Genomic DNA, 15,657 nt, shown 5'->3' on the forward strand with positions numbered 1-15,657 from the left:
TGAGTAAAAAAATTAAAAAAAATAAATTCGCAAGGCAGAGTTTTGCATGCTTCAAGCAGAATTTCAAACTCTACCTTAAGGTAGAGTTTTGGGCAAACTCCCCCTCAAGGCAAAATTTACCTTCAAGTAAAATTCTGCCTTACGAATCCAAACCTCTGCCTTTCAAAATTCCTTCATTTGTTTTCCACTTTTTTCACTTTTGGGCGTTTGGCCATAAATATTCCGAATACAACTTGAAGTTGTATTCCAGAATACCAAAAACTCAAAAAATTTATTTTTCAAAAGAATTTCACTTTTTTCACTTTTTTACAACTACATTTCACCAAAAACTACAATTTCAAAAATTATGGCCAAACACAACTCCAACTCTAACTCCAACTTCAAAAATTCTAAAAAAAGTGAATTTGTTTTTTGTATTTATGGCCAAACGGCACCTTAGAATTGGAACCACTGAGTTCCAAGACTTGTACTTCTAGTTGAGATATTTTATTAGTTTGAAAACTCTGTATAAGTTGAAGGGGATATTGAAACCTCCAATAATTGAAAGAGAAAGGGACAGACCATTGAATATGAGATTGTCCTTCAAAGATGAAATAAAACAACAAAAGAAGAATAAGTAGACATTTTTGCTGATTTGACATGTCTATTTAGACTTTCCAGAGTCAATTGATGTAACATTTTGATGATAAACAGGACTTTAAAATTGTACAACTTTTTCAAACTCAAATTACATTCAATCATTCTCTGTTCTGTTACCATTGCCAACTTTTCAGACAAATAGATCTGTAGCCTGCAAAAAAAACCATGGAGAAAAAGGTAGAGATAATATCAAAACAGTTGATTAAGCCATCAGTTTGTCATGTTGAATCCTTCAATATGTCTGCTCTAGATCAACTAGCCCCTCCTACTTACTATCCAATTTTTCTATACTATCCAAATGATCAAGAATCAACCAATTTATCAACTAGATCCCTACAACTAAAAAGTTCCTTGTCCAAAATTCTTGCTGATTTTTATCCCTTCGCTGGAAGATTAATCAATAACAACACTTCAATCAGTTGCAATAATTCTAAAGATGATGATTTTGGAGTGTTGTTTATTGAAGCTTTTGCACATAACTACAACCTCCATGAAATTCTTCTTTCAGGGAGCAAAACAAACACCTTAGGACAATTTGTCCCATCAATGGATTCACTATTGAAAACTCATTTGCTGATTGTTCAAGTCACAGTCTTTGAGTGTGGAGGCATGATCCTAGGTTGTTTGGTTTCTCACAAGCTATCTGATGCTACCTCTATTTGCACTTTCATCAATAATTGGGCAGCTGCGGCTCGAGGTGCTAATAATTCGAATTCTTTGACCCCTGATTTTACATCAGGGGTCAAAGTCTTCCCACCAACTAAACAACCGCCGCCATTGCCATTTGCGAATCCTGTTGGTGGTCAAGAGAAGCAAATCATTACGAAGATTTTCTCGTTTGATGGGCCTAGCATAGCGGATCTCAAGTCTAAGGCTCTAAGTAAGGATGTACCGGGTCCCACACGTGTCGAAGCAGTGTCGGCTCTGATATGGAAGTGTGCAACCGTCTCATCTAAAAGCAGTACTAGTACGTCTACTTTATCCCACGTGGTGAACGCCAGGAAAAGGCTTGTACCTTCATTGCCCAGTGGGACCATTGGAAACTTCCTTGCCTTTTTTGTGGCTACTAAAAGTAATGAGGGAGACAAAAATGACTTATCAAATCTTGTGACCATCTTGAGAAAAGGTTTATTAGAGTTCCCTAGTTTAAATTGGGATGTGGCTTTGGACCAAATAGTTGAGAATTGGAACATGTTAGGAGATCTTATATCAAGAAACAATGGCACAGAATTGTATAATATTTCTAGTTGGTGTGGGGTACCATTTTATGAAGCAGATTTTGGATGGGGGAAGCCAAAATGGATTAGCACTATGTTTCAACACAAGAATTCAATTGTGCTAATGGATGCCAAAGATGGTGGGATAGAAGCCTGGGTTAGTTTAGAGGTAAAACATATGTCAGAATTTGAACAAAACCCAAATTTGCTAGCTTTTGCGACCACTAAATAAGCAATTATGAGTTAATTTTCACAAGTCTCCTGTCCGAGCAATAGGAATGGAGCGCTTCTCTCTTTATGGCCGTATCCGGTGCAAATCTGGACTTTGGGGGCAAAGAGTTCTGGATACCATATAGTTAAGGTTCTTCATCTATTTATATTTTTCCATTTCTTGCGCTTTTGTTTTGTCCCCGTACTTTTACCTTAGGTGATATATGAGAATCAAAGATCAAGCTAATTTCCTTTTATATTGGAACAAATATCTTGTGTTTGCATTAGAAAATAAATTTTGCACTGTCAGTGTGCATAAGTTAAATCCTTGAATATTAGATTAACAAAACATTACAATCTAGAGCTCATAGTAATTTTCATCTTTTATGATGTATAACTGATTGCCGAACGATGCGTACGTAATAAGTTACTAAAAAAGTTATCACATGCTAAGCAAAATGAGACTAAGGATGGTCTTAACATGTTCTTGATCAGTGGATGTAGTTTTTTCATTTATTGCGGGATTTTCATAAAGGAGGATCTAGGATATTAACTTTATGCGTTTGGAATTTAGGATTCTGGAATTGTGACATCAAATTAACATATAATGATAACTGAAGCAAGTAACGAGTATTAAGAATGTAATCCTATGCTTTATTTCTCTTATTCTTTGGGTTGATTTCCTTGATGACCCTGATTATATGCAATTTCTTCCAACTTCAAAAATTTCACACATGTTTGAGCAGCTTTTGATCTTTTTTGGGAAAATCCATTTGTAGTCTTTGAAATTTAACTTGACGCATGATAAGCAGTTGAGAAACCACGAGTTTCAAAGGGCATTTCAAAACGTTTTGACCAACCAAACATAGAAAAATTAGAAAACATTTTCCAATTTTCCTCCATACCACACACCCCTAAACTAGCATGAAGGACAGTCACAGAATCTGTATTGCAACTAACCATCACCACACGCTTAATGGCGTCATAAATTTTTTGCCTTAAAAGACTCACACAAGTATACACGATCGACAAGTAATAAAGTGATAATAAGATCAAGTATCGTTCCACGTAGTTCTATAATTGACTATTAACTATATCAAGCAATTCCTAATTATCTAAACAAGGAAGTTTCAATAGTTTGTTTTGTAGTTATTATAATTAAATATTAAACAACAAAATTAAGGAATTAACTAATAAATTTGGATATTAATGTGGGGAAAATATTTCAGGGTTATGGAATATCTATCAACCCTGTTGAATTTTTCAGCTAATTTGACTAATTAATTTATCTCAGTATTAATGAAAGATGTAAAAAAATGAAGATAAGCACCAAAAAGTTTAATAGTTTGCCAAGTCCACCCACACTCATCTAATATCTGATGTTTGTACGTTGACATGGGTGATATGATATCCAAAATGTTGGACATATTAATTCAATTCATTAATGAAAAACCAACTAATATGTGTATGTATTACTTCCTCTGTCTCAATTTATATGACACAATTCAGATTTCAGAGAGTCAGATTTTTCGATTTCGAACGTAAATTAAGACATGCAATCTTTAAATATTTGAAATAAAATTAATTATATATTTGGAAACAACGTCAAAAGTATTATAAGTAATAATTACAAATATTTGTAAGGCATATGAAAACAACTACAGGCAAATAAAACTTGTTTGACTCTTGAAATTCAAACGGTGCCACATAAATTGAGACGGAAGAGTGATTCTTGATGTCGCAAAACCAGTTGGTTGGCATCTACGATTAAATTATATGAATTTAGTTAAACATAATGACAGTTTTCATACTCGTCTAATAATTACATTCATCACATGAGATCTTAATTTCCACAATATTTCTGTAATAGTATATCATTTGTAGAGAAAAATTTCACGGTACAAAGTTCTAGGCAAGAAGATTGTTTTTAAGAGAAGTGAAAGGGACTTCAGCGTATAAGTTAAAATATCCAAACTTTTAGATGGCAAAAATGATGTTGGTGCAGTAAACCGTCGCCACCTTGCTGCTCTGTATTGTGGCGCAACCTCAGGATTTGAGGTACAGATTTACCACATTTGAGCTTCTTATGATACTAAAGATGAGATGTTTTCTATGATGAACATGATGATGATGATGATTTTAATTCTAAAAATTTCAACGCTTATGATTTTAATGCAATTATGAGATTATTGAGCTTAGTTCATGATTTTCTCGATTTTACTCATTGTAGCTCGTACAGTGGTAGTTTAGTTGTTCTGCTGCACATTACAAGCTCCAGTTGTTGGAATATGTATTCTAATTTGGACGGATATTTTACTCGTAAAGGAAGCTCAGTTATAGGTCTTTACTTTTCTTCAGGAAGAGTTGATTGCCAATGAAAGTTTAAAACGGAAAGGCTGTTGGGCATATGAAAATAGTTCTATTGCCTCAGTCATGAAAGTTATTTCATAATGGAAAGCTGGACCTAATTAGCAAACCACCTCTGCCGTCCAGTTCCTCTTTTGGTCTTCCTCTCAGAGTGACCCATTCCTTGTTGTCCCTCTGTTGCAATGAGATTGCCCTACTTTATGATGTGCCCTAAATTGCTTGACCTCTCTTTTAAGGGAAATTTTTTCTCCCTTCATGTTATTTCAAATTGGATGTGACATTTTTCAGTTGAGTTCTACACTTATACAGATGATTGTTAAAGCACTTATGTACCAATTCAAACAATTTGTTCTCAAGTCTTGTGCTAGTTAGACTATTGCTATAGTGGGATGAAGGGAGTATCTTCTTTAGACATGGATCATTGCAAGTACCATTCTCCTTTTGCAAGAAGTCTTGGATGCACAGAGAGAGTTCTGGAGAAGTCCATCGTTCGCTTAGGTGGCAGAATGACTTTTTTCACTGCTTTGACATCAGTTGTGCTGTGATGATTTCCACTCTGAACTTTCTGCTTCCACAAATACTTTTTATCTCTGGAGAAAAAGGACCAAACTTGGAAGGTTCTTGAATAAAATATATTTTGCTATTTTGCTTATAGGTGAAGTTCCCCCATAGGATTATCTAAAGTCGAACTTCTACAGACTTCCAAGCAATGATTTGATTGCTTCACTGTTATCAGAGTCATATATATAATTGTAATAGTCCTGTAAGTTGTGCACTAGCTTCTAGGCACTCAAATGTTTGACTCTCTTGACATTTTTTTCCAGCTAATACATGGTCTAGTCGACAAAAGCATGGAAGCAAATGGTACTAATTTTGTATCACCTGGAGACAGTACAGGCTACTACATAGAAAGATCAGAGGCAACTGTTTGCAATTTTCCAATTTGCTTCCTTTTATTTCATTATGAGTATTGCTGTGTGTGCTGATTTCTGTCTTAATGTGTCATAGGAGCCTGCATTTCTTCAGGGAAGACAAGCTAGCATTATTTACAGAGGAAATCGAATCGGAACATTTGGCATTGTGCACCCTAAGGTATATCAATTGTTATGCATTGATTTTGCATGCACAACTTGTCAACTAATTTGGCACATATTCTAATTATTTTCATCATCATATTAGGCATCTCGAGTTTGGTGAAGTCCTATATAAATCTTTTACCCTTCTTGTTGGGCTATAGGCAATTTGTTTCTGCATATTTTCATTTGGATTCACCGTCAGTGATTCCCTTACTCCAAAATTAAAATTAAAATTATGGTGCTGATTTGAAAGGATGTCTTTGGAACATTTGAAAGTAATTGTTCTCAAGCAAAAACTAACAGGCATAGGTTCCCGGTTATGCATTGAATTATCATCCCGATACATGAGTTTTATGTTTTGCTATTTAGTCTCCGGTCCTCAAGGAGTTTGACATTCCAGATCCCTGCTCCTTTCTGGAGCTTGACATGGAGTCTCTCCTATAGTCAGTTTTCATGATACAATGTACTTTTACCCACTCACTTCTCGATTTCACCTCCCTTTTCTCCTGGAATTAACGCACCTATAGTTTATGTTTGCCGAAGCATCAGCTACCACGCCCTTATGCTCCTGGGAGAGCTTATTCGTGTTTGTTCCGTGAAGTACTTATATATTCGTTTATCAAACTTTGATGCTTTTGATGTCGGCACCTGGAGCTGTTCGAATGTGGAGAAAATTTGGCAGTGATACTTGGTAATTGAAGAAGACAGATGATCCGCGTACATTTATTTGATTACTGTCTTGACAGAAACCCTCCCCTCAGGCAATGTGTTTGATATCATCAAGAATGAGATTATCATGAGTTGTTAGCCTGATTAATTCACTTTTTTGAGCAAACATAAGATGATTTTTTTCAATGAAGCTGTTCACTTGTCCCCCTCTTATATCTGAATGATTTATTTGGTTTAACATGAAAATAGCCTTACCACTATTGCTGTTGTCGAATGTTGTACATTAGGAAGCTAAACCTGAAACCCAAACTTAATGTTGGTTAAACATAATAAAGCTAGATTATTAATAGAGGTGGTTTGATTCATCTTCATCGGTGTTAGTAATTTGCTACCCAAGTAGGAGGGCTTTAGATGTTTCTTAAGGATTTATCTAAAGTACGACCTTTATATGGTTATTTAGATGTAGTAAACTAAGGATAATGTTATAACTAGAGGATAATGTTATAACTAGAACTAGTATTTGAGGTAAGTTCCATAATTGAAAAGTTAAATTATTAGAGATCACTGATATCATGAAGCTTGTGTCTTTCTTTTAACTCCATAGCAAATTTCATCCGTACTTGTCCTTGTTGACTCAGATTGATTTTTTTTTTTCCCACAACTCAAAGATTGAGATTGATTCGTGAATTATTAGTGAGGGCTGCTTATCGGACGGATTGGGCGGATAATTACTCTTAACGATTTGGCTTATCGGTTATTGACTTTTAAATGTACTAATCCGCCAGCCAATTGATAAGATATCGTTTGGTTCAGTATCTGGTTAGCAATTATCGGACGGTTATCGGGCGGTGTATCAGCTAAAAATCACATCAATATTGGCTCTCTGTGTTTAATTGTATATTTTGTGCCATCGAGAACAATATGCAAGAAATGATCCAAATTTCAATCCGTTCACTAACCGTTAACCCGATAACCCAATACCAATAAGCCAATTTTGCGGTTGGATTTGGCTACGGTTCGCTTTTGAACTACTCTAATTAGTGTAGATAGGCATGGTATGAACTCAGAAGCCAATAAGGGAGAGTCTGGTCCATGAGAGGAATACTTCTAGGCATTTTGAGAATTGGAATTTTTGAAGCTCTTTATACTGGAACTAGTGAAAGTGGTTGCGGTTCGCGCGGTGATAAAAATATCACCAAACTTGTATCTTTATAAATTACATGTGTTTCATAGTAAAAAGTAAAAATATAAAAAAGTTATTATTGTCACGTATCTTAGAGACATTAATTTATGATGCCGGAGGTACCCTCTTTGATCAACCATATTGTTAGTATATTCTTCAGTCATAACTATCAGTATTAAAATAAATGTTTTCTCAAGGTTTATTGTTCTTTTTCAGATATTTAACCCTCATTTTTCGAATTATAATGTGTAACTAGTGTTATTTGACCCTTGCTAAGCCCGGGCCCAAATTACATTAAAATTTACATTTACAACTTTTTTTTTTGCTACTCTTACATTTTATCTTATTTTTGTAACACTATATCAGTTGTAAAGGTAGTTCGACAAATTTCTCAAAGTTTCTAAAATATTAAATCATATAAAAGTTTTTTTAAGTTAGAAAACAACATTTTTCATAAAGTATATTTAGACTTCATTTTTACAAATAAATGCATGCACCAATATTCTTCTCCTTTTTATTATACTCAATTTTTTGGGGGCAAAGTCTTTAATGATTCAAATTGAGTTTTATCTTATGTTGGATTACTTAATTATTTTTTCTCAGTTAAACTTATATTAGCTAACCCTTTTTTGGGAAAAAAAATATTTACGGTATTCAAGTAATATAAAAAATATTTGATGCTACAAATTGTTGTATGATGACATCAATGAAGTTAACTTTTTAATAAGGATAGCATTTAAAAATAAATAAATAAAAGTCTTGATATGACGAAATGCTTTTGTAGATGTTTCTTCCAATTAAATCATACAAAAGAAATTGAAAAGTTAATGAAATTATTTGTGTTTCTTATTTTAATCTTTCATTTCCTTAAAAAAAGCATGTTAATAAATGACGTATTTCTCTCTCATTAATTTAGTTTATTCTTAAAGAAATTTATATTGTAATTTCTTAAACGTGTATGTAGTTTAGCCATTTCATGTTTAACTAACTATTTGTTCTAAATTATATAAAACGCTGATTGTCTCCTCTTCTGTAAAATATTCCAATATCCAAAAAATCACTCTCGTTTGCAATTATTTAGTATTTTCATTATTTGGAGAGCTAAACTGTATTTTTTAATTACCCTTTTCAAATATTTTTAGCTATATATAAAAAATAATTTTTAATTTAATAATTAAACATGTACTAAGGTAGAAAGAGAACGTTACGATAATATTTTTACTTGTTTATGATAAATTTTATAGGAAAAAAATAATTTGAAACAAGTTTAATAATCACTTCCATATAAAAGAAAGACAACAAACTTTTGGATCAATTTTAAGTTTGGTTAAATAAATATATTTTTTGTAGTGCCACTATCACCTTTTCCTCATCATCACTCCTTGTAGCATTGAAAAAACCCATATAGTTAATCAAATTTACCAAGATAGGTGAAAACTTGCAATGTCATTAGAGCATCTATTAAGGGTAAAATTGACAAAAGAAATTCATGTGAGGACAACAAAAGTTGGAGATTCTCCCTTATATATATACTAGTGGCATTTGGCCCGTGCTAAGCTCGGACCAAAACTAAGATTAAAAGTTAAATTTGTAATTACTTATTATTATTTTTTTCGCTTCTTTGTGACATTAAGTTATTCAAAGATTAGTTCGATATTTTCTGCAAACTCTAGCACGAGCCCAAAACTAAGATTAAAAGTTAAATTTGTAATTACTTATTATTATTTTTTTCGCTTCTTTGTGACATTAAGTTATTGAAAGATTAGTTCGATATTTTTTGCAAACTCTAGCACGTGCCAAAAAGAAAGATTAAAAGTTAAATTTGTAATTATTTTTTATTTTTTGCACTCTTTATGACATTAAATTATTGAAAGATTAGTTCGATATTTTCTGCAAACTCTTAAGAACTAAAGCTTCCCATATATTTAAATTGCGTAAAAATATTAGAAAATTGAACAATTTTTTTCCCATTACTTTAGACTTTTTGTTTTCTCTTTACCTTCAAACAAAAACATGACATAAAATATATTAATTTTTAATAACATCCAATATGAACTATACCATTTTTTTTTTTTTTTTTAAAAGTTCAGCTCTAGAGACATCAATTAGATATGCTATATTTATGCTTTTGTTGAGATTTTAATGAGGTTACTTATAAACAAAGATAACTTTTAATAATAAATTAAAATTTTATACTTTACAAATGTTTGTACATGTTAATTCAATTAAATTATACAAAGTATATTGAAAAGATGAAGAAAATTAATTACTTGTCTTAATATAATTAGACTTTCCTTTTACTTTCTAAAAACTTCCGTGATGAGAAAATGATTTTTTTTCCTTTTGTTAGTTTAAATGGTACATTATTTTATAAAATGGATATTTTAATTATTTTCTCAAACACAAATGAAGATTCAATGCTTCATGATTCATTTAATCATGTTTCGCTATGCTAACAAACACTGTCTAACATAATTTTTCCCCGTGTAAGAAAAAATGATACTCGAAAAACATAAAAAGTTTACTCTCTTTTGTCACAAGATGTTTGACATTACAACTGCTGGAAAACTAAAAGTAGTTTCATTAGCTAAATATTTTTCAAAGATGTTCGCAACATTTAAACTACTCCATCAAGTTCACATTATAATTTCTTTTTTTTTGTAATTTATATTTAAGAAATATTTTTATGAATTCATGCCAAAAATTGAACTGACTGACCGCATAGTACGCTGTGCAAGCGTGCATTTTTTTTTTTAGATGAATGTAGTATAAAATACAACTTACATTGTTCGTTATGCATAGAAAATACAATTAAGTATGCGTGCATCAAATTTAAAAAATAAATTATTATAATACACCAAATAATATCCAAAAAAAAAAAGTACTACAAAAAAGTTAGATTGACTCTTATTATATGTAGTAAAATTAATTGACATCATCGCAATTCACAATTTCTTAAGCATTTTAAGCGGACCTTAAAATTTTCTAAATTTACCAAAATTGGATGTGGCGCCTTAAGTAATCTATATATAATATAAAGTTGGGCATAAACAAGGTGATGTGGCACCTCTCTATGGTCTCCATTCATATTTATCTTTTTTCTCCAATTTTTGTCTTTTTATATCATTTTCCCCAATTATTTTATTTTAAAAAGTCATCTCCATAACTCACACTTCATCTTCATAACTTCTACTCTTAATTAGTATTAGAATTATGACTAATTAGTAATATTCATAATTCTCAAATCTTTTACATTCATAACCCCCTAATTATTTAATGTTCAAGTTTATGACACCTTATATATATATAAGGTGAGGGGGCATGTCTCTAAAGGCAGCGTTAGTATTTTTTTTTTTTTTTTTTTGGCATTTTTTTCCTTTTTTTGTTTCAATGATGTTATATTTGTTATGCATAATGAATGAAAACATACCTTTTGGATACAACAATTACTACATTTTACTGAGAGAAAAGGAATCATAAATTAAGGTTTACTCGCACATCAAACCTTTTAGTGCTATTATTATTTGCTTCTTCAACTTTGTATCAGTTACAAAAATAGTACCTATAAACCATCACGTTGAAACCTTCTATTGCTTCATATTGTCTCTTCTCCATATCTACATCCCACAAACTTAAACCTTGACAAAATATTTTTATTACAGATCTGATATTGGTTTGATTTTGAATTTTGGTCCCCGTCGACAACAATGATGTAGTGATCCGAAGTTCATGGGTAAGATGAAAAAGGAAAATTACAAGCATTGAATTGAAATTTCAGACAAGGATCTATATTCTTTTTCTTCTCCCTTTTTCATTTACTTGTATAGTCTCTCTGAATTGTCAAAAGAGTTGATTAGTGTATATTTTTAGTTAGGTGAAAGAAGAAAAATTAATTGCATGATTATATTATTTTACAATATTTTACTAGAAAAAGAATCCGATAAAGCTTAGAATACATAGTTCTTTTCTCTACAAATTGAGTGTTAACTTTTCTTCCCCTTCGAGAGAATTGTTCTTCGAGATCTTTATAAAATTACGAAAACTCGAAAAGCCAGTCTATTTTCTATGATGAATTTGCTTTTCTATTTTATTTCTTCCATATGCATTTTTTTCCTTAATACGTTTTCTTTATTTATTTTTCCTTTGCAAGTTTTGGATTATATAATTGTTGGTTTTATTTTTAGCACAATTAAAGTTTTCTCTCTTCTATATCGATAAATTTATACAATCAAATAAGATACCGCGCGAAGCGCGGATCAATTAACTAGTAAAGAAATAAAGTAGGAGTAAAAATAAGCCATATGAAGAAGTTATAGCACATGCCTTCAAAAAGTTAATCTAAGAGGCTTTCTATAATAAAAAAAAAAAGGCTTGAAAATGCATTAATATTTCTAAAACACCTCATAGTAGAGGAAATAATAAAAGACAAATTTAGGGGTAAATTTGAAAAAGAAACCTTTAGTTGACAACCCTTAGTTGTAATGTAACCAAGGACTCTAACTAAGTATTACAAAAAAGTTATATTGACCCTTATTATATATAGTAATATAGTAGTAATATCAAGCAAAAAACTTTCCTAATCATATGACACACCTATAGAGAAGTAATATGTATTTGTTACGATCTTTAAAAGACACGTGCATCTAAAATTGCTCGTTAAACTTGATCCTCTAGCAAAATATCATAGCCAAGTAACTCTACTGTCATTATATGCTAATCTTGTTTTAGCCAAATAGCCAACCACTAACATTGACCTAAGTTAGCAGGGAGTAGAAACATACAACAATATTTACTTGTATAGATGCAATAGTTGGAACCATCATCTATGGTTAATTGGCAGTCTTCTTCGCGATAAAAAATAATGAATAAAAACATGTAAATTAAGACACACATACAAATAGAAAAATATTTAGAAAATAAAAATACCACAAATAAATTAGTAATTATCTCATAATCAAGTAGCACATCCAAAAAATTATGTGCTCCCTATGCTTGGTTTCTCTCCTTTCCTTAATTCTTTATTATTGAGTCTTGAGGATTTTCGTGGATGCAATGGGTGATGACCCAACAACTACAAGTTATATATATCCCTCCATAATTCATATCTTTCCAACTTCATAACCCCCCAATGAGTTTATTACAATTGAAAGTGTGTGCCGTTTTATTCCCCCAGGGTCACCACGTTAGGCATGTTGGAATAATGCTCCAAATAAATCTAATTAATGGGGTAGTTACTTTTGTAACATCTTGAATAATAGGACGGAAGAAGAACTAAAATATTGAATAGGAATGAGTGGAGTAGTAAATACTGAGACATTTAAATATAAACATTAAAGAATAAGAATGAATCGAGGAGTAGTAATTGACACATTTATTTTTGTACAATAATAAGTAATAAAAATGAAGGAAAAAATGTAAAAAAAAATGAGAAAAAAGATAAATATGATTCTTGGTCAAAGAGAGGTGCCGCATCACATCTTTAATTCCTAGCTTTATATTATATATAGATTGGAAGTTGGAATAGGTTGTCTACTGTAAAAATCAAGAGGCAACGTGTAGTTATTGCTTTGTTATTTTTTTAATTAAGGGAAGAAAAATGAGCTAAATGAAGTTTACAAAAATCTTGTGATTTAGAAATTGAATGAAAAGTGCAACAACTATTAGGCAACACATTTGATAAAATTAATTAAAAGAATACGCTTCTAAAAAGAATAGCAGTTGTACAACATTTCAGAATCTTTCTACAACTTTACTTCATATTTTTGCAACAAAATATGGAAAAGCATTATAAGCAAACAAACATACCACGATACCATAATGGTCAGGGGCGGAGCGAGGAAGGGTCAAGGGGCCTTCTTCGATAGAAAATTACATTGTTTATACATGATTAAAATTATTTTTTATGTATAGGTAAATATTGAACCCCCTTTGACTTCTTCATGTGTTTATTTTTTCATATTTTGAAGAGAAAATTACACTGTATGTTCATTGGGGCAACAAAGTTACCAAAATTGACCCCTTTTTTTAATTCTTACAAAAAATGACCCAAACTTCTCTCTCTCTTTGCCTTTGTATATATGTTTGTATATGTTGGTATAAGTGTCTGTATATGTTTGTATATATCTGTATAAGTTTGTACTATTTCTCGTAATGTAAGTTTTGGGCTATTCTTTTGCAATGTAAGTGATCAACTTGTATATTTCTGAAATTTTCCCTATTTTGAATCCCCTTAATAAAAATCCTAGTTCCGCCACTGATAATTATTGTGCCCACTGGAAGACATCAAGACCCTTGCCAAAGGGGACGCATATAATGCCCTTTGATGAATTACAAATGGCTTCTCAAAATCAATACTTATTTCTCGTGCTAATTTATGGCTTTAAAACAATTAAGACATAATTGCTTATGATTCCAAATTACTATTAGAATTGTTCTACATATGCCTAGCTTCTAGGATTCCAATTAACACATACATTTCGAGAAAAGAGAGAATCGAAAGAAATGAAAAATCAACTAAAATCAATTATTTTAAAGAGAAAAAACAAAGAAGAGAATTTAAAAGAAGACCATTAGCCTTGCTGCAGTACAGAGAAATATTTCTTTATGTGCCAATTTTACATACGATTACATCTCATTCTGGGGTGTTCCAATTTGACGCTATTTTACTAATAGCTTTCTTTATCTAACTTCAATTGCGTCCAACAATAAATTTATTTAACTATAGAAATTTTACAGTTTGATGTAGCTTCTCTTTATTTACAATTTAATTTTGCATAATTACTTATAAATACCAGCTTAATTACTACAACTAACATATAATAGTCTAAACTCCATTTATATCCACACAAAATTTTCATATCAAAAGCATAGAGGTGTAATTCTAAATTCAAGGGAGGAAGTGGAAACCATATTCGATCCACATCTACTAATCAACGTTTTATAGAAACATTAAACCAACCTTTCTTCCCAGAATGGAAAACTGAACAGAGAAGGGGCTAACTGAAAATGAATAATTGTTTTTGCCTAATAAAAAGCAATGAATACACGAGCAGAGCCCAGATACCAATTTTGTATAGAAAATGAATACAACATGTAATCCTAACACCGCAGAAATTTGAAGAGATCAAGTAGAATGTTTTCCGCGTCATATAGCAGCATTCCATATCTCATTTCTTCACAGAGGTTATGGGATAAAATGTTTAAAGCCTTTATAAAGTGTAAATATATAATAGTATTATCTAAAACATTGTGTTGGAGAACAATCCATGAGTCATTTGAGCAAAAGAAGATTGGCCTTTAGATATCTTTTGCATCACTTACATTTTTTGGCCCTTTGATTTTTGTAATTAATGTGAGCTTTATGGGACCATAAGTAGGAATACCAAGGGAATCAGAAATCACTACCTGCTTATGAATTTTGATTTTCAGTAAAGAATATGAATAGTGGGAGAATAAATGATAATAATTGTGACTTTTATTCTTAACTAAAATAATAAGATAAGATAAATGAAAAAATAGGATAAAAATTCAAAAAAAAGGAGAAAAAAGATAAATGTCAATGGAGGCCATAGAGGGGTGCCACATAGGATTGTCTATGCCTAACTTTGTATTATATACAGATTGAATCCTACACATAAGATCATTTCGAATGCTAAAAGGTTTTGGTTCATTTTATTTTTGATATAAGAGATGCCAAAAAAGAAAGGAAGGAGGAGTCCTCTTATATGGGGATTGCAGATCTGGCTAGTTATTTAACTTTTTATATAGCCATCACATACCGGACTACTACATTCCATTAGTTTAAAGTATTAGGGGCAATTTGCAGGATTGCCCTTCGCTGGGGTGGCCTTTAATTGCCCCTCAAATTAGCGGTATTTAATTTTTGCCCTTCGCTAAAATTTCTTCATTTCGAGTTCGAACCACCGCTCAATAAAAAATTATCAAGGCTGAGTTTTGTACATGCAAAATTCTACTTACCTTAATGTAGAGTTTTGCATGCTTCAGGCAGAATTCCAAATTCTACCTTAAGGGCAAGACTCTGCCTTAAGGCTGAATATTACCTTCAAGCAAAATTCTGTCTCAAGGAAGAGTTTGAAGGCAAAATTTTGTCTTGCGAATCCAAGCCTCTGCCTTTCGATTTTTTTTTTTTTTACTGAGTTGGAATTCGAACCCAGAACCTCGAGATATTAGGCGAAAGGCAAAAATTAAAGAGCACCAATTCGAGGGACAAAAATTAAAGACCAGCCCAAAAGAAGGATAATCCGCCAAAAAAAAAAAAATGAAGTATTAGACTTAG

The 15,657-nt window shown here is 31.6% G+C and overlaps 1 protein-coding gene across 7 annotated transcripts; it reads left to right on the forward strand.

Annotated features, from left to right (window-relative positions):
* Nucleotides 1-563: 563 nt before the first annotated feature.
* Nucleotides 564-6,438, forward strand: LOC132625296 (stemmadenine O-acetyltransferase-like). 7 transcript variants are annotated; one of them, XM_060340121.1, is made up of 5 exons: nucleotides 564-2,025; nucleotides 2,133-2,211; nucleotides 5,258-5,297; nucleotides 5,442-5,525; nucleotides 6,037-6,438. In XM_060340121.1, the coding sequence occupies exons 1-5, from the start codon at nucleotides 805-807 to the stop codon at nucleotides 6,137-6,139; spliced, it is 1,527 nt and encodes a 508-aa protein (XP_060196104.1). In that variant the 5' UTR covers nucleotides 564-804; the 3' UTR covers nucleotides 6,140-6,438. The 7 variants fall into 7 exon arrangements, 3 of the variants coding, with proteins under 3 accessions (XP_060196104.1, XP_060196105.1, XP_060196106.1); XM_060340122.1 differs by lacking the exon at nucleotides 6,037-6,438 and having other exon boundaries at nucleotides 570-2,025; nucleotides 5,258-5,353; XR_009576758.1 differs by having other exon boundaries at nucleotides 572-2,025; nucleotides 2,133-4,124; nucleotides 5,258-5,525; nucleotides 6,037-6,100.
* The last annotated feature ends 9,219 nt before the right edge of the window (nucleotides 6,439-15,657 follow it).

Source organism: Lycium barbarum, chromosome 2, assembly GCF_019175385.1.
Source record: "Lycium barbarum isolate Lr01 chromosome 2, ASM1917538v2, whole genome shotgun sequence".
Lineage (NCBI taxonomy): Eukaryota > Viridiplantae > Streptophyta > Magnoliopsida > Solanales > Solanaceae > Lycium > Lycium barbarum.